At 39.5% G+C, this 22,532-nt stretch overlaps 1 protein-coding gene across 1 annotated transcript in view; it reads right to left on the reverse strand.

Annotated features, from left to right (window-relative positions):
* Positions 1 to 22,532, reverse strand: part of OFCC1 (orofacial cleft 1 candidate 1) — a 76,202-nt gene that overhangs the window by 27,408 nt on the left and 26,262 nt on the right. Inside the window, exons 2-4 of the mRNA XM_021936983.2 lie at positions 14,676 to 14,736; positions 8,414 to 8,480; positions 7,942 to 8,118 (exon numbers count right to left, since the gene is read on the reverse strand). Of these exons, the coding sequence (XP_021792675.2) occupies positions 7,942 to 8,118; positions 8,414 to 8,480; positions 14,676 to 14,736 (305 nt within the window). The remainder of the gene's footprint in view (positions 1 to 7,941; positions 8,119 to 8,413; positions 8,481 to 14,675; positions 14,737 to 22,532) is intronic.

The raw sequence follows: 22,532 nt of genomic DNA on the forward strand, positions 1-22,532 counted from the left end.
GTCCCAAGCAATCCGCCTGGCACCAGGAGTTTGAGACCAGCCTGGTCAACATGGGGAAACCCCATCTCTACTGAAAATACAAAAATTAGCCAGGTGTGGTGACGTGTACCCGTAGTCCCAGCTACTCGGGAGCCTGAAGCATGAGAATTGCTTGAACCCGTGGGGTGGAGGCTGCAGTGAGCTGAGATAGTGCCACTGCACTCCAGCCTGGGCAACAGAGGAAGCTAGACTCTGTCTCAAAAAAACAAAACAAGGCTGATATCAACTTATAGTGTCAGCTCTGCTGCACATTGTCATTTTCCCTGAAGAATGTTTAGATGAATAAGTTTCTAAGGATGCCTTAACATTGGAGTCTCCAGGTGGGATTTGAGGATATACGAAGGCCTTCCAAATGATCTCAAAATCACAGCAATTGGTAGTTGCCTACTTTGGCTATTCCTGAAGATCAGTGTGTCCTTACTTTAATTACTTTTCTACTATACAAGGAGACTCAATCCATCATAAACTTGAAATCTTTTTTATAAAGATTTGGTTCTAGAAAATCCCTCTCCTAGACATTTCCTTCATAATTTAAATTGCTATTTGGCAAATAATTTTTCATTTCCTTGAGGGAATTTGAATAAAGTCATGTTGGAATTCTGCCATTACATACAATGCATTTCTTTAAAAAGCATCTTAAAGGAAGAAATGTATTCATATTTACTTACCAGATGATAATTTGTGCTAATTGTAATATTACTGTGGGGAAAATTTGTAACTACTCTATTTTTTCTAAGTAACCACATTGGCAGTTAATATAAATGTCCTTTTAAAAATTGTATTAACAAGAAACACTGTTCTATGATATCTAGTGGTTTCTACACGCACGTATTTCAAATATTCTTCTTTGTTCACAGACCATAAAATTGCATGTATCATTTGCAATTGAATTTTTCAGAAGTCCCCTCAAAGGGAATAGGGAAAGGTAAAAATGCATCAAATAATTTTTTAAGTTGGCTATATTCCAGAATACAGAGAGTGTAACTCCTGCCTCTGTCAGTAACTGGCTGGATTTGTAAGGATGATAAATCATTCCTGGATTTTTCATCCAAAGTTCCTTCTCTTTGGTTTCTTTCTCTCTGCTTTATTTTTGGCTTACAAATTTGGCTCCTCCAATCTTCCCAAACCAAACTGATGATCACTCGTGAAAATAACTACCTTCATGCCTAGTCTTTCCTAAGACACAGGGACTAAACCTATAACAGTATGCCTATAGAGCACTTGAAATGGGGCTAACTCACATTGAGGTTTGCTGTCAGTGTAATGATTCACACTATGTTTTAAAGATTTCATACAAAAAAGGGAAAATATTTCAGTTTTACATTGGTTATAAGTTGAAATGATAATATTTTAGAGATCTTGGTTTAAATAAAATATATTATTAGAATTAATTGAGCTTTTTGAAAAAATCTTGTTATGGTAGCTCTCAGAAATTGTATTTCTTTATTTTTTACTTTAGAGACGGGGTCTTGCTCTGTAGGTTAGGCTGAAGAGCAGTGACATGATCATAGCTCACTGCAGCCTCTGACTTCCTGGGCTTAAGTGATCCTCCCACCTCATCCTACCGAGTAGCTGGAATTACAGGTGCCTGCCACCATCCCTGACTAATTTCTTTTTTTGGGGGGATGGGGTCTCACTTTGTTGCCCAGGTTGATCTCAAACTCCTGGCTTTAAGTGATCCTCCAGCCTCAGCTTCCTAAAGGGAGAAAATTTAAAATTATGTATGTGGCTCTCTTTACTTTCTATTAGATAGTGCTTGCCTGTAACATGTACTTACATCCTAAGACACAGATGGCATCCTTCTTATAACCTCACTTTTCTCTCTCTAACACCTGATATATCATAAGTGTAATTATTCACCATGCCTCATTTTATTGAGTTTCAAACAGCTAAATCATCAAGTAGTACTCTACTTCCGACCTGAATATCAATCTAAAAACTTAAAAATTTGAGATTTTTCACAAAGGTTTCCTAGTCTTTTTCAGCCCCTAGGGAATAAGAATTCTTACTGAAGAAATCTGAATACCTCTGCTAAATATAAATTTGTAAAGAAGGGCTGCTCCATCTTCCATTTTGGGCTAAAGGACACATTTTTACCTCCAGGATCTAGCTGGGAAATACTCTAGCTCAATAAGAAGACCATTTCTGTCAAGGGAACCAAAGAGCTAAAATGTGCCTGCCCCAGAAGTTCATCTTCGGAGTCAAGAGTTGACTGAGAGGCCAAATGGATGCCAAGGGATTCTAACCCTCCCTTCCTGTTCCTGTGCATTCATCTTCTTTCCTGCATCTTCTCCCCCAATCTATGCATTTGCTGACCTTGCATGTCTGGCCAAGCTCTAGAGTTTCCTTTCTGAGTACGTCATGCAGCCACACCAGATGTCATGCTGACATTCCCAAAGAATGCCCTGTCCTTTTATCAGGTGACATCACCCCTAATAAAGAGAGAGAGAGATGCAACAGAGGAGTAAAATGCATACACCACAGAACCAAACAAGTCCTCCTTTAAATCTCTCATCATAGCACACATTGTATGCTTTACCTTAGCCAAGCTACAACCTTGATTTCCTCATCTATAGGATGAGGATAATAATAAAATGTACTTTGGGCAGGGCCTGCTAGTTGACCCCAATATACATTCTCTTATTTAATAATAGAAACCGGCCAGGCACGGTGGCTCATGCCTATAATCCTAGCATTTTGGGAGGCCAAGGCAGGCAGATGACTTGAGGTTAGGAGTTCAAGACCAGCCTGGCCAACATGGAGAAACTTCATCTCTACTAAAAATACAAAAATTAGCCAGGCGAGGTGGCAGGCACCTGCAATCCCAGCTACTTGGGAGGCTGAGGCAGGAGAATCACTTGAACTCAGGAGGCAGATGTTGCAGTGAGCCGAGCTCATACCACTGCACTCCAGCCTGGGCTACAGAGCAAGACTCCATTTCACATAATAATAACAACAACAATAATAATAATAATAATAGAAACCTTCCAACTTCACCTTGAAACTTGGTTACCAGCTAAGGACTTCATTTCCCAGCCTCTGTTGCAGCTCCATGTGGCAAAAGGCATACAAACAGAAATGGTATATCTATCTCTCTCTCTGGCAAAAGGCATAGAAACAGAAATGGCATATCTAACTACCTGTATGTGGCCTTTTTCTTTTCTGCAAGTGCCTGAAACATAAAAGTGACATCAAGTCATCTTGGACCATGCAGATGAGAACAACAGCTTGGAGATTACAGAGTAATAAAATGGAAAGAAGACAAGAAATAACCAAAATCAGAGCTGAACTGAGGGAAACTGAGACACAGGAAACCATTCAAAAGATCAATGAATCCAGGAGCTGGTTGAAAACATCAATAAAATAGCTAGAATGCTAGCTAGACTAATAAAGAATAAAAGAGAGAAAATCCAAATAAACACAATCCAAAACAAGAAGGATATTACCACAGACTCCACCGAAACACAAACAACCATAAGAGAATGTTATGAACATCTCTATGCATATAAGCTAGAAAATCTAGAAGAAATAGATAAATTCCTGGACTCCCAAGACTGAACCAGGAAGAATTTAAATCCCTGACCAGACCAATAACAAGCTCTGAAATTCAATCAGTTATAAATAGCCTACCAACCAAGAAAAGCCCAGGACCAGATGGATTCACAACTGAGTTCTACCAGATGTACAAGAACAGCTGGTACCATTCCTACTGAAGGTATTTTTTTAAAAAAATGAGGAAGAGAGAATCCTCCCCTAACTTATTCTGTAGTCCAGCATCATCCCGCTACTAAAACCTAGCAGAAGCACAATAACAAAAAAACTTCAGGCCAATATTCTTGATGAACATAGATGTAAAACTCCTCAGCAAAATATTGGAAAACTGAATCTAGCAGTACATCAAAAATCTTATCCAACAAAATCAAGTAGGCTTTATACCTGGGATGCAAGATTGGTTCAGCATACACAAATCAAAACATGTGATTTATCACATAAACAGAACTAAAGACAAAAACTATATAATTATCTCAATAGATGCAGAAAAGGCTTTTAGTAAAATTCCACACCCCTTCATGTTAAAAACTCTCAATAAACTAGGTATTGAAGGAATATACCTCAAAATAATAAGAGCCATCTATGACTAACCTACAGCCAACATCATACCGAGGGCAAAAGCTGGAAGCATTCCCTTTGAAAACTGGAACGAGACCAAGATGCCCTCTCTCACCACTCCTATTCAACATAGTATTGGAAGTCCTGACCAGAGCAAACAGGCAAGAGAAAGAAATAAAGGGCATCAAAATAGGAAAAGAGGAAGTCAAACTATCCCTGTTTACAGATGACATGATCCTATAACTAGAAAACCCCATGGTCTCAGCCCAGAAGCTCCTTAAGCTAATAAAACAACTACAGCAAAGTCTCAGGATACAAAATCAATGTGCAAAAACCACTAGCATGCCTATATACCAATAACAGTCAAACTGAGAGCAGAATCAGGAATGCAATCCCACTCACAGTTGCCACACATGCACACAAATAAAATACTTAGAAATACCAGCTAACCAGAGAAGTGAAAGATCTCTACAACGAGGGCTACAAAACACTACTCAAAGAAATCAGAGATGACACAAACAAATAGAAAAACATTCCATGCTCATGAATAGGAAGAATATATCCTTAAAATGGTCATACTGCCCAAAGCAATTTATAAATTCAATGCTATTCCTATTAAACTACCAATGACATTCTTCACAGAACTAGAAAAAAAATTTTTAAATTCATACATTACCAAAAAAGAGCCTGAATAGCCAAAGCAATCTTAAGCAAAAAGAACAAAGCTGGAGGCAGCATGCTACACAGCTTCAAACTATATTATAGGACTACAGTAACCAAAACAGCATGGTACTGGTACAAAAACAGACACATAGACAAATGGAACAGAATAGAAACTCCAGAAATAAGGCCACACACCTAAAACTATCTGATCTTTGACAAACCTGACAAAAACAAGCAAAGGGGAAAGGACTTCCTATTTAATCTTTAGGACTTCCTAAAGACTGAAACTGGATCCCTTTCTTACACTGTATACAAAAATCAACTCAAGATGGATTAAAGACTTAAATGTAAAACCCAAAACTACAAAAACCCTGGAAGATAACCTAGGCAATATCATTCTGAACACAGGCATGGGCAAAGATTTAATTACAAAGACACCAAAAGCAATTACAACGAAAGCAAAAATTGACAAATGAGATGTACTTAAACTAAAGAATTTCTGGACAGCAAAAGAAACTATCAGCAGAGTAAGCAGACAACCTACAGAACGGGAGAAAAATTTTGCAGACTATGCATCTAACAAAGGAATAATATTCAGCATCGATAAGGAACTTAAACAAATTTACAAGAATAAAACAAACAACCCTGTTAAAAAGTGGGAAAAGGACATGAACAGACACTTCTCAAAAAAGAATATTATGCGGTCAACAATTATATGAAAAAAAAGCTCAACATAACTGATTATTAGAGAAATACAAATCAAAACCACAGAGAGATACCATCTCACGCCAGTCAGAATGGCTATTATTAAAAAATCAAAAATAACAGGTGCTGGTGAAATTGTGGAGAAAAAGGAATACTTACACACAGTTGGTAGAAGTGTAAATTAGTTCAACCATTGCAGAAGACAGTGTGACGATTTCTCAAAGACCTAAAATCAGAAATACTATTTGACCCAGCAATCCCTTTAGGGGGAACATAACCAAAGGAATATAAACTGTTCTACCATAAAGACACATCCATGCATACGCTCATTGAAGCACTATTCACAATAGCAAAGATGTGGAATCAACCTAAATGCCCATCAATGGTAGACTGCATAAAGAAAATGTGGTAGATACACACCATGGAATACTATGTAGCCATAATAAAATAAGATCATGTCCTTTGCAAAAACAGGGATGGAGTTGGAGGTCATTATCCTTAGCAAACTAATGCAGGAATAGAAAACCAAATACCACATCTTCTCACTTATAAGTGGGAGCTAAATGATGAGAATACATGGACACATAAAGGGGAACAACATACACTGGGGCCTATTGGAGGGTAGAAGGTGGGAGGAGGGAAAGGATCAGGAAAAATACCTAATGGGTAGTAGGTTTAATACCTGGGTGATGAAATCATCGGTACAACAAACACCCATGACACAAGTTTACCTATATAATGAACTTGAGCATGTACCCCTGAACTTAAAAGTACATTTTTAAAAAAGGAAAGACACCAAAACTTGTCTAAGCCACTGTTACCGGGGCTTTTATTGCATTAACTGAATACCTATCCTACTATGCCACCCTAAAGAAGTATGAAATTAAATGAGGTAATGTACACAAAGTGCTTAGTATCTGACAATATATAATAAGCACTAAAGAAAGAATGGTAGCTGTTGTTGTTATTATTATTATTATTATTATTATTATTATTATTATTATTTTGATAGCCCTACATCCCACCACCTAGCTACAGGCTTACAGAAACACACACACGCATGCACAGGCAAGGAGAAGAAAACCCAAGCAAAATCCATCGATGTGAACATGTATGATATTACCTAGAAGGTAGATATTCAATACTTAGAGGCTGGCAGAATTTCCCCGGAGCCTTAGGAATTAAAAATCACAACATGCTTTTGGGAGGCCGAGACAGGCGAATCACGAGGTCAGGAGATGGAGACCATCCTGGCTAACACGGTGAAACCCCGTCTCTACTAAAAAATACAAAAAAACTAGCCGGGCGAGGTGGCGGCCGCCTGTAGTCCCAGCTTCTCCGGAGGCCGAGGCAGAAGAATGGCGTAAACTCGGGAGGCGGAGCTTGCAGTGAGCTGAGATCCGGCCACTGCACTCCAGCCTGGGCGGCAGAGCGAGACTCCGTCTCAAAAAAAAAAAAAAAAAATCACAACATGCATGCCCTGTACACCATGATAATCTACTGGGATCTGCACTGCCTGTTTCATACAGGTGGAAATCCTGATGAGGCTGCTAAGTGGGACCAGCCGAGAACACATCTGTGCCAGCTCATGCTTCATTACTTCAGACAGTTCCCTCTCTAAAAGCTATCTGGTTATTAAATTCGGGTATCTTTTGTCTTGTTCACTGATGATGAGAAGAGCAAAGACAGCAACTTTTAATGACTTCTTTCTTTGTAGGTGCAAGCAATCTTCCCTTGGCAGCAAATCGGTCATAGCTTAGAAGCGCTGCCTTGTCGAGAGTGGGAGGAATCAGACATCACATTTCGACTTGATGCAAAGTGTGTACTCCCCTTGCTTGGGTAGCACCCTCTCTATATTTAACTGTCGGAAATATCCCTAAGTCAGAAAATCAAGGAAACTATTTCTTATGGTAAATGTCTGCATAGAAATTATAAATACTAAGGGATGCTTTATGCATTTATTCTTAAACTCTTGCACAGGTGTCTAAACCTATAGAGAAATTATATCTTCCTCTAAAGGAGGGAAGCATTAGGGCCTGAGCCCCAAAATGGGGTGCCAGCATAGTCTACAAGCACACTGGCAGGATGGCATCCTGTAAATGGGAGCGTCAACATTTAATCCCCTATCTGCACCAGAGTCGAGAGTGTGACTAGTCCTGACAGACTGAGCCCCTTCCATCTCAGCATCCGGAGTCAGCGTGGATTCAGTGCTCAGCAACCTTCACAGATGAGATTATGGCCTGCATACCAATGGCAAAGCACATCCTTAAGTGTGTCCTGCCGAGTTACATCCAGAGCCTCCCCAGGAAACCTGTGCAGACACGCCAGACTGGAATGCCTGATGCCGGCTCTAGGACGCCCAGGTTAGATGAGGAGGACAGCAACTGTCACAGAGTGTGAAGATAATCAGGACTGAAGTCACACCTTTTGGTTCTGCAGAGGCTGGCAGCCCGAATTTTTGTTGGGGAGCTGCAAGGGTGCGATCTGGCATGTCATGTCTAATAACTTTCTTTTCTGCAGTCTGACATGCTGAGAGATCTGGACTGCTCACGTTAAAAGCGGGATTTCCAATGCCTTCTGTAGCTTCTCTATCTTCTTTAACTAGAGCAAAACAAGGAGGTCAGAAGATCATACGATAACAAAACATATTCCAATGACAAGCAGAAAATTCCTTCCAGTAATTCTTGTGCGGAAAGACTCAAGTGTATCGTCCTCAAATGTCACCAAAACAGAATTAGGTTAAAATTAACTCTTAAAAAAAAGAATAAATGATTAAAATAATTACAAATTGCACCCTGACAAGCAAGAGCAAAATTTCGCCCACAGCCATTTGTCTGTAATTAGTTAATTAATCCTTACACAAATTATGAGCAATAACTCATCAAGCAAGGCTCACCCATCAGAAATTCAGCCGACTTGGATTTCTTCTGCTTAGTTTGCTTCAGAGCCTTCTGCCGAAACTTCTGGAGGGAAATTGTTAAATGAATAAATTAGCTAAAGAATGAAGATCATCATTTATGATCCACAACTAACACAGTATTTTAAATATGGGATGGCATTGAAATGTCATTTAATTTACATCTCTCCTAAAGGGGTCAAACACTAATTGAACAACAGAAGTGGAAGAATTAAATAAAATAGGATAAGAAAAGTTAATACAAATGCCAAATGAAGGTCACATTAAAATACTTTGTTTTTATCATTTTTAATTAATGCAAAGAGCCCTCAACAAATTAAGAATGTTGAAAAACTTGCACTGAGAAACTTACACACAGCACAATTGGCATTCATTCATTTGGACTGTGCTACAATGCCATTTTCTTTGGTAGAATAGAATTATCTTGCAGAAAACCTGTATGCACTAGGTATTTGTTCTCGCTTGCATCTGTATTTGTTTTAAACTGCTAGATTTCAGTATGTGAACTAATTTTTTATTTGAATCTAATCAGGGATATATAAGAGCCAATCTTCTTAAATTTCAGTAATAGGCAAAACACTGTAAAATGCAGGTTGCCAAGTGGGTCATACTCTATGGGACTTACAAAGATTTCTTAAGATGCCCCGTCACTGAAAACCAGAATTCATTATGTGACTAGAAAACCCATTAATATTAGAATACATAATAAATGGTCAAAAATGAAAATGAATAGCCGGAAATATTATTAGAGTTCTCAGACTCCTACAAGTTCCAAATGAATACTTGATAACTGTCAGACTAAATTTTAAAATATGTCTGTGATAGAAACATCTAAACTTAGATTGAATTAAAACTTAGTTTAACAATAAGCAATAAGACCAAGAAAGACAAAGATGGTAGAAAACAGCAAAACTCAGTTCTGTTTCTAAGATAGAGCCATATTTGACAACTCATTTAATAAAGTTTCTGATGACTGAATTCAGAATTACAAAATGCCTTGTCTATTTTAAAATCCTATGTCATTGCTTGTAATGGGTTTGCTAAAGCATCTAATATTCCCATTTTTTGTTAAAATGTTTACAGTAAACCTGAATTTTTCAAAAAACGTTTATTATTTTTATCACATTATGAAGCAATTAAATCATAACATCATAAGTTGCATAAATATAACAATATCATAAAGGCATGTTGGAGATTTACTGACAAATATGCCATGCAGTCAACCCAAATACAGGACCTAGTTTTCCGAGAATCCCTCTGAAACACAAGGTAAATATTTAGTGTAAAATAGGTTAAAAAGTTATTTCAGGCTGGGCACGGTGGCTCATGCCTGTAATCCCAGCACTTTGGGAGGCCGAGGCGGGCAGATCACGAGGTTAGGAGATCGAGACCATCCTGGCTAACATGGTGAAACCCCGTCCCTACTAATTACACAAAAAATTAGCTTGGCGTGGTGGCGGGCACCTCTAGTCCCAGCTACGCAGGAGGCTGAGGAGGGAGAATGGCATGAACCCAGGAGGCAGACCTTGCAGTGAGCATTTTCTTTTAAGGAAAATGCATAAAGAATTTTATTTGGACAAAAGTCTAGTAATTTTTAAAACATGTTTTCTTCATTAAAGAATTCTAAGTTTCTAATGCTTCAGTTTATACCCATATAGTGGTATATTCTGCACAACTGCTCTAATTTAAAAGGTATAAATAACATCTAGGAGGTTGTTTCACAATCTGATACAAACTCCAAAAATTGCTTAGATGCATAGTGTTAAAATGTATGCTAGAAATGCATTTGGATGTATGCTGTAAATAACAATTAAAAAAATACACTAATTTACATATTCTCTCCATTTTAATATAAAAAAATAAGGCCCGGTGCAGTGGCTCACACCTGTAATCCCAGCACTTTGGGAGGCCAAGGCGGGTAGATCACAAGTTCAGGAGATCAAGACCACCCTGGCTAACATGGTGAAACCCCATCTCTACTAAAAAACACAAAAAATTAGCTGGGTGTGGTGGCGGGCGCCTGTAGTCCCAGCTACAGGCTGAGGCAGAAGAATGGTGTGAACCCAAGAGGTGGAGCTTGCAGTGAGCCGAGATTGCGCCACTGCACTCCAGCCTGGGTGACAGAGCGAGACTCCGTCTCAATAAATAAATAAATAAATAAATAAATAGACTACATGCATTAAAAACTTGGTAAACTTTTTAAAAGAGTAGTTCACAACTGCACTAAATTTTCCTTCATTTTATTAAGAAAGAGGTTGAAGTCTGTTTTTTTCACAGCCTTCAGCTGAGGAAACAGCAGATACTAGTTTTCTTGACATGGTTCAGTAATTTTGGCACTTCACTCCTTTCAGACCGAGCTAAACATGCTTTTAAATAGATGGATGTGGCCTATTAATAGACCTCATTTCCTTACTAAGGACTTCAAATGAAATTATGGACTTGCTCTCAATGTTATAAAGGTCTCAAACATATTTTCACAAGTTCCCATATTCAAAAGGAAAGCAATGTCTGACTGTACACACCAGAGATGAATTCTTTGAGAGGATCACCAAGCGGTGGTTTGTATTTTGTGACCTCTTTACTACTAACATATGTTCAAGAGGAAATTAGGAGTGATTTCCGACTTCTCTCTTTTGCCAATTTCCTCACCGTTTTCTCTCCTTTACACATGGGCACATTTAAGTGGTGTAAATTGCATTTCCTCCACCCCCTTCTCAATTGAGAGTCTCTCTTTCCTGATGAGATTTTTATCTCTCTAGCTCATGCAAAATCATCCTTCACTCATATTTTACATCAATTCATTCATTACCAGTAGTTAACTTAGTGTATTTAGGCGAATGTTAGCATTTTAATAAGTTCATATTAACTTACTAAATTCCTATAATGTATGTCAAAAATTAAATTAAAAAAATAAAATTTCATCACCAGCATCTTCCTGCTTCTCAATGATATCTATTCAGTTTTGGAGATCAGCAAAATCTCTAGAAATCTTAACTATTACTAAATCTACTATGGATAGGCTTTGTGGCTTCCGCCTTCGTGCTTCTGTTTAGCGGCTATAACGCAAAGTAACTGTCTAAAGGGTAACACTTTTAAAGCATTTTTTATTGCAATAAGAGCAGATAACATGAGATCCACCCTCTTTATGCAAGTTTCATCACTGCAGTGTTAACTGTCAGCAGGATGCCGGACCACGGATCCCTAGAACTTACTCATCTTGAATAACTCAAAAGTAACGTATTTATATGTGTGTTTAAGTGGTGCTAAATCAGTTCCTTTTAATAATTTTAGTAATGTTACCCTATTACATATATTCAATAATGTGGAAGAAACAATATTTTGTGATTTGAACAGAAAAAAACCTGAAAACCTGAAATTTTTAAGAACTGACAGTTTCTGATAATAATTTCCTTTTCGTTAAAAAGCAACAAATACCTTTTGATGCGGACACTCTTAACTTGAAAGGAAATCTACAATAGAGTAGCAAACATGAACAACAACAAACTCATTTATAACCAGTGACAACCAAAACGTATGAAGTTTTTAAAAGAATGTGATTGTTGTCAGAAGGAATCGGGTCCCGCGGTACAGTTGTTCAGCTCTGGTTGCACTCAAAGCCATGACTGAGGGGCGCGGGGAGCATTCCTCCAAGGCTGGTGGGCACAGACCAGCAAGAAAGTGAATTCTGCATACTGTACGGATCATCGCTCAGTTCAGGGCAGTCAGATTGCATCTGGGATCAACCAATTGTGCTTCATGAAACCGTCACCCCTCATTTGTGTCTGGCTGTTTTCTTCTGTCCGGCTGTAAACAAGGCCAGCTCCAGTTTTCTTCCTACCCTTATCTGCCGGGTCAGACCAAGTCGGTGGCCTCAGAGCTCAAGTGAAAGTTGCTTCTTGCAGACAACAGTTCCTGTGCACACTGGGAAGTCACAAAGAGAAGCAACTTCGGGATGACAGAGTTAGGGTCTCTTTTTGGATATGCATACCTTAGATTCCTACGCATACCGGCGGCGTGGCATGGCTCTTCCATGAAATGAAATTAGGTGTTCCTAATATGAACGACTGTTTTTTTCAGCAGCCTAGCTCAGCAGATTCATCTTGCTAGGGAGGCGGGGGTGCTAGTGATTGTGTTTTCTTGTTTCACTGCTCTGGGGCTTTGCTTGGATCAGCCAAAAAAGACATGGACAGAAATACTGTCAATCTGGTCCCACTCCAGGAACCTAATCATGCCTGAATCGCTCGGAGGAGTGTAATGATGGCAACATTACAGGAACAGGTATGTTGGATCCCGTTCTCATGCACTTCGGCCACAGTATCGCCTTTACAATAAAGCAAAATACGATTTTGAAGGCACATCATCTCAATCATCAAAGGGAGGGGGTGTCGCTGAAGCCCTTTTCCTTGGCAAGTGGCACAAAGGTAATGTTTAGTATTCACTACATTGAACTCTCCTAGCCAGCTGGTGTGTCCCTGTTAAGACTTTCATTTATGCAGCTTGAGCTGGAACCTTTTTTGTTCTCCCAGTCTATTACTTTGTCGATTCAAGGGATAACAGCCAAAGTGAAACAGCTTGCAATTTGCACCTGTCTGCTCTAAGCATTCCATGTTAGATTGTGTGGAGAGCAAACTCTTCGCTGCTAATGAGAGTAAGACTGGGTAGGGCTGAATGCAGTTTTGTTGGGGGGCTTATAGGATATTTGAGTGTTTTTTTTTTTTTTTTGTAACTGATTTGATGAGGACCTCCCCATTTTCATGTTTAGAGTCCCTGGAGTAAGAGAAAAATACAATTCAAAACACACACACACCACACATATAAAGTTGTGTACTCTTTAAAGAAAATTTTAAGTGTCATATAACTAAGAAGTGAATTAATATTCAGCCTGAGTTGCCTCAGATAAGAAAGCAAAAATTTAAATGCTAAATTATTTGCATGTGGGTATAAACATAAAATACCTACAGAGACCTTTACTTTGTAGCATTGGCAAGGAAAGACACTAAATTAAAAAAAATCTGAGGCATATTCCAGAATTAGAACTAGTTTTGGTAATAATGTCAAGGGCCTAAAAATAAACTTGAGATTTCTGCTTAGATTGCCTTTGAAAATTTAAGCTACTGAATCCGAAACAAAAATTCAAGGGCGTCACTTCAAAATCATACCTAGATAGATATAAACATCTTTATCCAACTCATCAGCATGTGAATCACAGAATGAATTCTCCACAATTGCACAAATGTCAGCACCTATGATTCTCCCAAATCTTTTCCCAGTTCTCTGCATTCCCCCAGCTTTGATTCTTTCAAGGAATTATATCAGTGGATTACCATCTATTTTGAAAGAATTAAACTCGTTGAGATGAAAGAGTTTTAATCATGGCTTATGACATTCCCCCCAAACCTGGGGATATTAAAAGACTCAAAATAATAATGTTTGAATTATTAGGCAAAATATTCTCAAAGATGATCCAAAATTTAGTAAACTTAAAAAAAAAAATAGCCTAATAATCTATTTATCAAAGGATCTGTGCTACATTTGGATTCTAAACATTCCCCGCATTGGCACTTCCTGTTGAAATAATAACTTATATGATGACGGGTTAAGTGAAGTCGAAGTGGTCGCAAATGTGTCCCACTAGTAATTAATATATTTGAATCTAGTTGTTGGCCCACATCTGGCCTGACAGATAACGTTCCAGCTTGTTCAGCGACGACCCTTTCAGCACAGCGTTAGGAGTCCTGCCAGCCTTTGCAGAGTCTGGTCAGGTCAAAGGGTTGAGCCATGTGTAATTCAGAACAGAGGAGGTCCCACGGTCACTCCACAAAAACAATTACACTACTTATTTCACTCTAGCCCTTGCCCAAAATTCACAAGCCTCACAGTTTCAGTGCAGCCAATCTGATTCTGCCCCTAGGCGATAAGCCACATGAAAATATGTGCTGCTGTGTTTATAAATCTAATCAAAAATAGAAAGAGCAGACAGGCACCATGAGGTCCTACTATGGATCATGAGAATCCTTGCGAATTCTGAGGCACTTTTGTTTCTCTTCCGTAGACTCTCTTTTGCTACGACATTGCCTGCTACACTCGTTAATCAGCCTCTTTACTGGTGAGTGCTACAAAGGAGGTTACATTTCTACTCACTTCTATACTTTCCATCCACGGATAACGAAAAGTCAAGATTGAAAGCCTTGCTTTTAAAGGAAGAAAATTAAGGAGGGGCCTACTGTGACATCGATCTTACCTCTCTCTCCATGTTCTCAGCTTCTTGCCCTTGGCAACGTGCAGATTTCAATCCAGTTTCCCTAAAAAAGAAAAATAATATTTAAAAACCAAGGTAAATAGACCCAACCATGAACTATGTTAAACAATGTGAGACTGGAGAGCTACAGTGCTACTTAATGGTTCCGAAAAATCTAAGTACAAAGTCAACAGGATATAAGCTAGTGTCTCACTTTTATTGTTGTTGCTCGTTTCTTAAGCCAGACTCCTAATAAACTGAGGGTCAGTCAACATTCTCAAAATGTTTTACAAAGGCAATCTCTAGGAAAACTTCAGATTTGATTGAGATGGCTTAAATGTCCTATTTTATTCCCCAAAAGTGACAAATTCAGATTGCATTGAAGTTACAATGACAGCTTGCTGCTGCATACCTTAGGTGTCTGTGCTGTTTATCATTTAAAAGTTGTGATCCAGGTTTGCAACAGTCTTAAGTAGATACTATCTGATAAAGTCAATGATAAATATGTGTACTGAGGGGCTAAGCAGATTAAACCCTGAGAACATCATCCAGCAAAGATATAAAATATAAAAATTACAATAAAAGGAAATTTGGTTTTAACACTCATTTTTAAAATTCCTTAAAGTCATACAATAAATTATTAAGGTCAATCCACAAACTATTACATTTGATATTACTTTAATTGACAGAATACTACACCAGAACACAGTCTGGGCCCAGATAATTAGAATAAACGGAATTTTTTTAATGAGTGATGATCCCAGCATTTATTAAATTATTGTAAACGTTCACCAGAATAATCTTTTAGGCCATATATGGTGGCTCACACTTGTAATCCTAGCACTTTGGGAGGCCAAGATGGGTGGATTACTTGAGCTCAGGAGTTTGAGACCAGCCTGGGCAATATAGTCAGACACCTATCTCTACAAAAAATACAAAAAATAGCCAGGCATGGTGGCACATGCCTGGAGTCCCAGCTACTTGGGAGGCTGAGATGGGAGGCTGGGATGGGAGGCTGACTTGAGCCTGTGAGGCAGAGGTTGCAGTGAGGTGACATCGTGCCACTGCACTCTAGCCTGGGTAACAGAGCCAGACCCTATCTCAAAAAAAAAAAAAAAAAAAAAAAAAAGAGTCTTTTAAACTTTAAACTCGAAGTTTGCCCTTTTGAAATGGTTATCAGTACTTGGCAGTAAAATAAAGCCCATTGTGTATGAATGATACACGTGACACTGTTTTTATTCAGAGCTATCTATTATTGTTTTCAAAAATTACTTCACAAAGTGTATATGAGATTTTGAACAGTATCGATGTTGAAAAATGCAAGATTTTAGTCCTTCTAGTGCTAATTTAAAAACTCCTACTTTTTTATTAAAAGTAACCTAAGAGTTTTAAAGATTATATTGAATTACTTCCTAAAATAAGTGAAACACATGTGAAAGTATTTAAAAGAAAAAAACCAGTGTCAAGATTTTAAAAATTTAAACAATTGGCAGAAATTGAAGTTTGACTTGCCTGTGTTTTCCACAGCACAGTGACTGAAGAGTAATTCTAAAGAATCTATTTCTAGGAATATATGTGGAGCATAATTTTTTTCCCTTGAATTTGGCCTTAATCTAATAGTTAATACCTGTCTTTGAAAATGTTTGTAAGTTGTAACATTGCTCATGTTAATTGTCATCATAAATTTATTTTGCAGACATATAACCCAAGGTGTACAAGCCAAAAAGCCCAGGTTACCTCTATTAACATAAATAGAATGCTTAAGAAACTTCAAATAAGGCAGACCACTTGTCTTCCTTCCTAGAAGGCTGCATTTTAAATGCCTTTCTCCACAAATATTCAGAATACAGTCTCAGTAGAGTAAGACCCAATATAATTGTAAAATAAGATCAAAATTCCTCATTATCTCAGACAAAATGTAGAGTTGAATCCAGAAAGCAGCCTGAGAGAAGTGAGTGTTGTACCATTTTAAAAAGCTGCTGTCACCCGGGGAGGCATACAGCTGTCTATTGCCCGGTCTCAGGAACAACGGGAGTGGCCCAGGGTGCCTCCTCACTTAGGAATCTCTGACAGGTTCTATTAAGCGTTATTTCAATAAAGCATGTCAGTCACTGAGTTTGTATGAGCTAGAATTTGGGGGTTGTAGTCAGACCCTCACAAATGGGGGACAACCAGCAGAACATGGGTTATGAAAAGCAAATGACCCATCCTGAGCCAAGGAAAATCAGTAAACATGTGACCTGGCTTTAGAGCATGAACAGATTTGGCAAGCTGTTGGCCGTAACCGATATACTGACACATGAAAATGTGTCTCCCGTGCAACTCCTCAGGGCTTAGTTCAAAGACCTCAAAAGTGGGAAAGAATTGTTAAAAGGTGGAAAACAGCCTTTCAGCTGCTAAGGAGTTCTGGCAAGTGGTGGGGATAAAGAAGAGGTATGAGGCTGGGTTCCAGAGGCCAGAGGAGCTGGATCAGCACGGAGGATGCAGGGACCGCGTAAATATATGCACAGGCAGCAGAGTGAACTTTGAGGAACAGACAAACGGTCAAACGGGAAAAGGGAAATGGAAGAAACACGTGAGCAAAGAGTGGTGAAGAAAATGAGAACAAGAAGTTCACAGGACAATGAGGAGAATCTGTCAGTATGTAATAATTTCAACAAGTTAGTGATTATTAATGATCAGCTACCACATTCCTTTTAAAACACAAAAAAAACTATAGCTCGAGTAACTGGCAAAATATGAAGCCAATCAGAAAATGGATTCATTTGCTAAACTATCTATAAGACCTTCACTGTTGGCCAGGCACAGTGGCTCACACCTGTAATCCCAGCACTTTGAGAGGCTGAGTGGATTGCCTGAGGTCAGGAGTTTGAGACCAGCCTGGCCTACATGGTGAAACCTCATCTCTACTAAAAATACAAAAATTAGCCGGGCATGGTGGTGCATGCCTGTAATCCCAGTTACTCGGGAGGCAGAGACAGGAGAATCACTTGAACCTGGGAGGTGGGGGTTGCAGTGAGTCGAGATTGAGCCACTGCACTGCAGCCTGGGTGACAGAGCAAGAGCAAGACTTTGTCTCAAAAAAAAAAAAAAAAGACCTTCACTGTCAAAAAACAAAAAAAGTCCAAAGTAGCTAGCGTAAAAAAAAAAAAGAAAACTAAATTATAAACACTATAAATTTACCTAATAATAATAATAATAACCTTAGGCTTTATCGAGAACTCTAGACTTAATAAATAAACAAACGGGCACCATTGCAAAACTCACACTGCGGCTGCAGGTTTGGATGACAGTGTAGCATGTTTATAGAAATGCAAGTGGCCTACAATAGGGATCATTTTCTAAAAGCCAATCTCCAACTTGCAAGCAGATTAATAACTGCAATATCCCCTGCTTGCAAGTAACCTGTTGGCCACACTCTCTTGAGTCCAGGTTAATAAGCACTGCTGATTTGTATAGTCATTTTGTTGTTTGTTGATTTGAAGGCTGATTTTAAAACGGCTTTCACTGAAATTGTTGGCCTTATATTGCAAATTAAGCCCTGGAATTGCCAAATCTCTGACGACTGGTTCATTGCTTCCAAAGAAGGGAATTAACATGGCTACAGCTGTCGTTTCATTGCATTTCTCTTCTCAAGCAGACCAGCAAGGGCAGAGATGGTGTTTAACAGAGGTCGCAAGCCAGATTCTGTCTGCAGACACATTTTGTTTAACCTCCACAGTGATTTTTAAAACGTTGAGCCAATGTTTAAAAATAAGAAAGTTGCCACTTAAAATAGAAATCCAATTTCTGATTTGTCTTGGAAAATTAAAAGCTTTGGCAACACAGGGTCAGCGTTCACGGTTGGCAGCAATTGGCCAGAGGTGAGTGGCGGCAGCATATTTTTCAAGCAATACTCTCCAGGCCCACAGGTCCCATCCTCCCTACTGCAGACCACAAACCAAAATGTCCTTTCCTTTAAGGAGTCGTTTTAGTTATTGCTACACCCTTGGAACGAAGAGCAGAGCCTCAGAAGCAGTGGGTGCTTGAAAAATATTTAGGTAATGTTGAATGAAGTGATCTCAAGGCAGATGGGTAATATTCATGGGTGGCTCTAAGACAATAGGGAGTGTCCAGGAGCCCTCACAATGTATGCCCCAATTTTAAAAACTCTGCCAATCCTTAGCTTGCACTGCTGTTTCTCTTATAAAGAAAGATTTTCCTCTGTCACTAACAAAAGCAGGGCCACGAGTGTCAAGGAAAACGAGAGCCCACATAGACCCAGCACACTTTACTCATTGATGTTTCTTGCCTGGCTCCTACAGGCATCCGAATTTGAAACTTCTGAGAGAGAGATGAGAGGAGGCCTGGTACCCACAGTGATAAACTGCTCCACCATCATTCTCCCCCTCATCCTACCCAGTATTTTTCTGCACTAGTATCTAAATCTACATTGAGGAATAGGTAAAAAGAGGAATATAAACTCTGCGTTGGAGAGTCAATAGTTAACACACCATCAGTCTACACAGGAATAAGAACAGCAGTGTGGAGTGGACTGGAGTGCATGGTTAGGAAAGAACTGCTTCAAATCTCCTGCACACAGAAGAGTTGCTTAACCTCTGAAAATCTCCAGCTGCTCTACAGGATATTTGAGAAATTTTTAAGATTGTGTATATCAGACTTCCAGCTTCCACTGAAGGTGGCCAAAGCTAGAAAGGGCATCATTCCCAAATGTAAACCAATAAACATCCTAAGTAATATGCGAACTTAGAAATGCTATTAAACTCCTTGGAGAGCTGAGGTCATAGGGTGACAGATGAATCCCAAACCTAGAGACAGTAAAGTGCCTCCAAGGAGTGACAGAACGCAAGCACTTGCTTTCTGGAGCAGGTAGGAGACCCCTTGCGAATCAGTAAGAATTCACCCAAAAATTGTCAATAATTGTCTAAAGTCTGAATGTGGCTTAGTTAGCAGTATGGAACTTGTGTGATCTTCAAATACAAGGGAAATTCATATCTACTCACAGTCTCTTCTCCATAGACCTTCTGGGTGCTCAGAATAAATACTGGGGCAACGTGTGAGCCCAGAGTGGTGCATCCAAATGGGGGGAAACATTTTGACAATTTGAAAATGTCTAGACATTGTCCAGGGGACATTTGACAATGTCTGGAGATAGTTTTGTTTGTCACAACTTGGGGGATCCAGTGATTAGAGCCTGGATCTAATGTGGCTAAACATCCTGCAATACATAAATGAGCCCCGCTGTGACAAACTGTCCAATCCATAATATCAATAGAGCTGCTATTGAGAAACCCCGGTCCAGAGAAAGCATCCCTAGTGATGCAGATTTTGTGGAGAGGAACAGAAGCCACTACAGGAATGCACAAAGTCTTACCTGAATATTCCACCTCTACCTCTTCTAAGGAACAGAAGCCTCCTCTGTTGGAAGGGCAATGAACCCTGTTGTACCAAGCCACAGGTTAAGACTCTTTGCTGCTGGGAGAAGAGAATGCAAACATACCCTGTAACCCTGTGGTAGGAGCAAGAAAATATCCTGGCCTGGATTATTAGAGGTCTCCTACTTAAGGCAGAGGGACAGGTTCACTGAGATGGCCCCATCCCTGAGACCGAGAGACACAGCTCCTGCTTAATTCGGAGGAGAACATCCACACAGCCTACCAACAGGCTACCAAGCACTGAGTAGCCAGGAATATCAATGTCCTGGTGGAAGAGGAGCAAAAACATAAAGAGAGACGCAATCTAAAGGCAAGTTGCAAAGAAAGGACTTAAACATGGCCAGGCGCAGTGGCTCACGCCTGTAATCCCAGCATTTTGGGAGGCCGAGGCAGGTGAATCACGAGGTCAGGAGACTGAAACCATCCTGGCTAACACGGTGAAACCCCATCTCTACTAAAAATACAAAAATTAGCCGGACGTGGTGGCACGTGCCTGTAGTCCCAGCTACTCAGGAGGCTGAGACAGGAGAATCACTTGAATCCAGGAGGCGGCGGTTGCGGTAAGCCGAGATAGCACCATTGCACTCCCGCCTGGGCAACAGAGCAAGGCTCCATCTCAAAAAAATAAAAAATAAAAAATAAATAAAGGACTTAAACCTGAAGTTTAAGCCAACACTGAAGAAATTTCTCCTATTAATAGCCACCACTCTAAGCATGAGTTAAGACTAGAGGAGTTCTCAGCCTGTGACACACTAATGATAGCCCTAACAACAACAACTACAACCACACCCAGTTCAAGTCCTGTCCTGGCTAGACAGACTGACCCCCACACATTGAAAGACTAACAAAATTAAAGGCATGTCATTTATGGGCTTAAAGAATGTTTATCTCAATCTCTACTGTCCTACCCAAAATGACCAGCTTTCCAACAAAGTCAGGTGACAAATAAAAAAGCAAAGGCGGAGTGGAGGGGAGGGGGCACTCTGTCAGATAGACAAAGCAATCAAGAGAAGCAGAATCAGATGTGACCCATGTGTTGAAACTGTCAGAGAATTAAAAACAACATGATTGATGTGGTAAAAGCCCTAACATAAAAGGTGGACAACATACCTGACTAGATGTGGAATTTCAGCAGAGAGATGAAAATTTAAGAAAGAATTAAATGAAAATATGTTAGAAATAATATGGTATGCAGAATGCTATCAGAAACCTCATTAGTAGTCTCAACATGACTGAGGATAGAATCAGTTGAACTCAAACTATCACCAATAGAAATTACTCAAACTTAACCACAAAGATTTTTTTAAATGAGTTTTTAAAAAGTTAATACAGAGGATCAAAGAGTGATGGGACCAATTCAAATAATGGATGTACCTGTAATTTTGAATGCAAAAGGAGAAGGGAGCACAGGGTAGAAAAAACACTGAAGGAATGGTGGCTAGGAGTTCCCTCAAATTAGTGATGGACACCAAAGCTCACATTCGAAGGAACTCACAGAAGACCAACTAGCATAAAACACACCTGGATACCTCATCTATAAACTACTAAAAACCAACAGCAAAGAAAAAATCTTAAAGGCAGGCAGAGAAAAGAAGCATATCACACACAGAGGAACACACATAAGAATTACAGCAGACAATCAAAAACTATGTGAATCAGAAGGCAGTAAAGGAAACATCTTTACAGAAAGAAAAACAATCATAAATACAAAATTTTATACTCCCAAAAATATCTTTCAGAAATTATGATGTGGGGCTGGTCGTGGTGGCCCACACCTGTAATCCCAACACTTTGGGAGGCAGAGGTGGGTGGATCACCTGAGGTCAGGAGTTCGAGACCAGTCTGGCCAACATAGAAAAATCCGATTTCTACTAAAAATACACAAAAATTAGCCAGGTATGGTGGCGTGCACCTGTAATCCCAGCTACTCGAGAGGCTGAGGCAGGAGAATCACTGGAACCTGGGAGGTGGAGGTTGCAGTGAGCCAAGATCACGCCACTGCACTCCAGCCTGGGCAACAGAGCAAGACTCAGTCTCAAAAAAAAAAAAAAAAAAAAACCAGAAATGACGATGTGGGATACAAACATGGTGGAATGAAGATGGTCAAATCTCAGCCTTCAAAAAACAACTCTAAAATTGCAAGAAGAAAAGGGTCTAAAGCAGTAATCTCAGTGCTCTGGAAAATGACCAGAGGTGAAAAACAAATACAGAAAAACATTCATTAATGGAAAACTGCTCACACTAAGGCATGAATTGGGGGAGTCTATGGGATTCTTGACTGAGGTTGCTCCAGTATCTGCAGTCCCCCACTACCCTGACCTTATTCCAGGTAGACCAGTGTTGTAAAGCTGCCAGGGAAAGTCTGGCCAAAAAAACAACGATTTCACTGTTGGAGGAAGATGACTTCATTTGATGCCAGGGCAGA

This window comes from Papio anubis, chromosome 6 (assembly GCF_008728515.1).
Source record: "Papio anubis isolate 15944 chromosome 6, Panubis1.0, whole genome shotgun sequence".
NCBI lineage: Eukaryota > Metazoa > Chordata > Mammalia > Primates > Cercopithecidae > Papio > Papio anubis.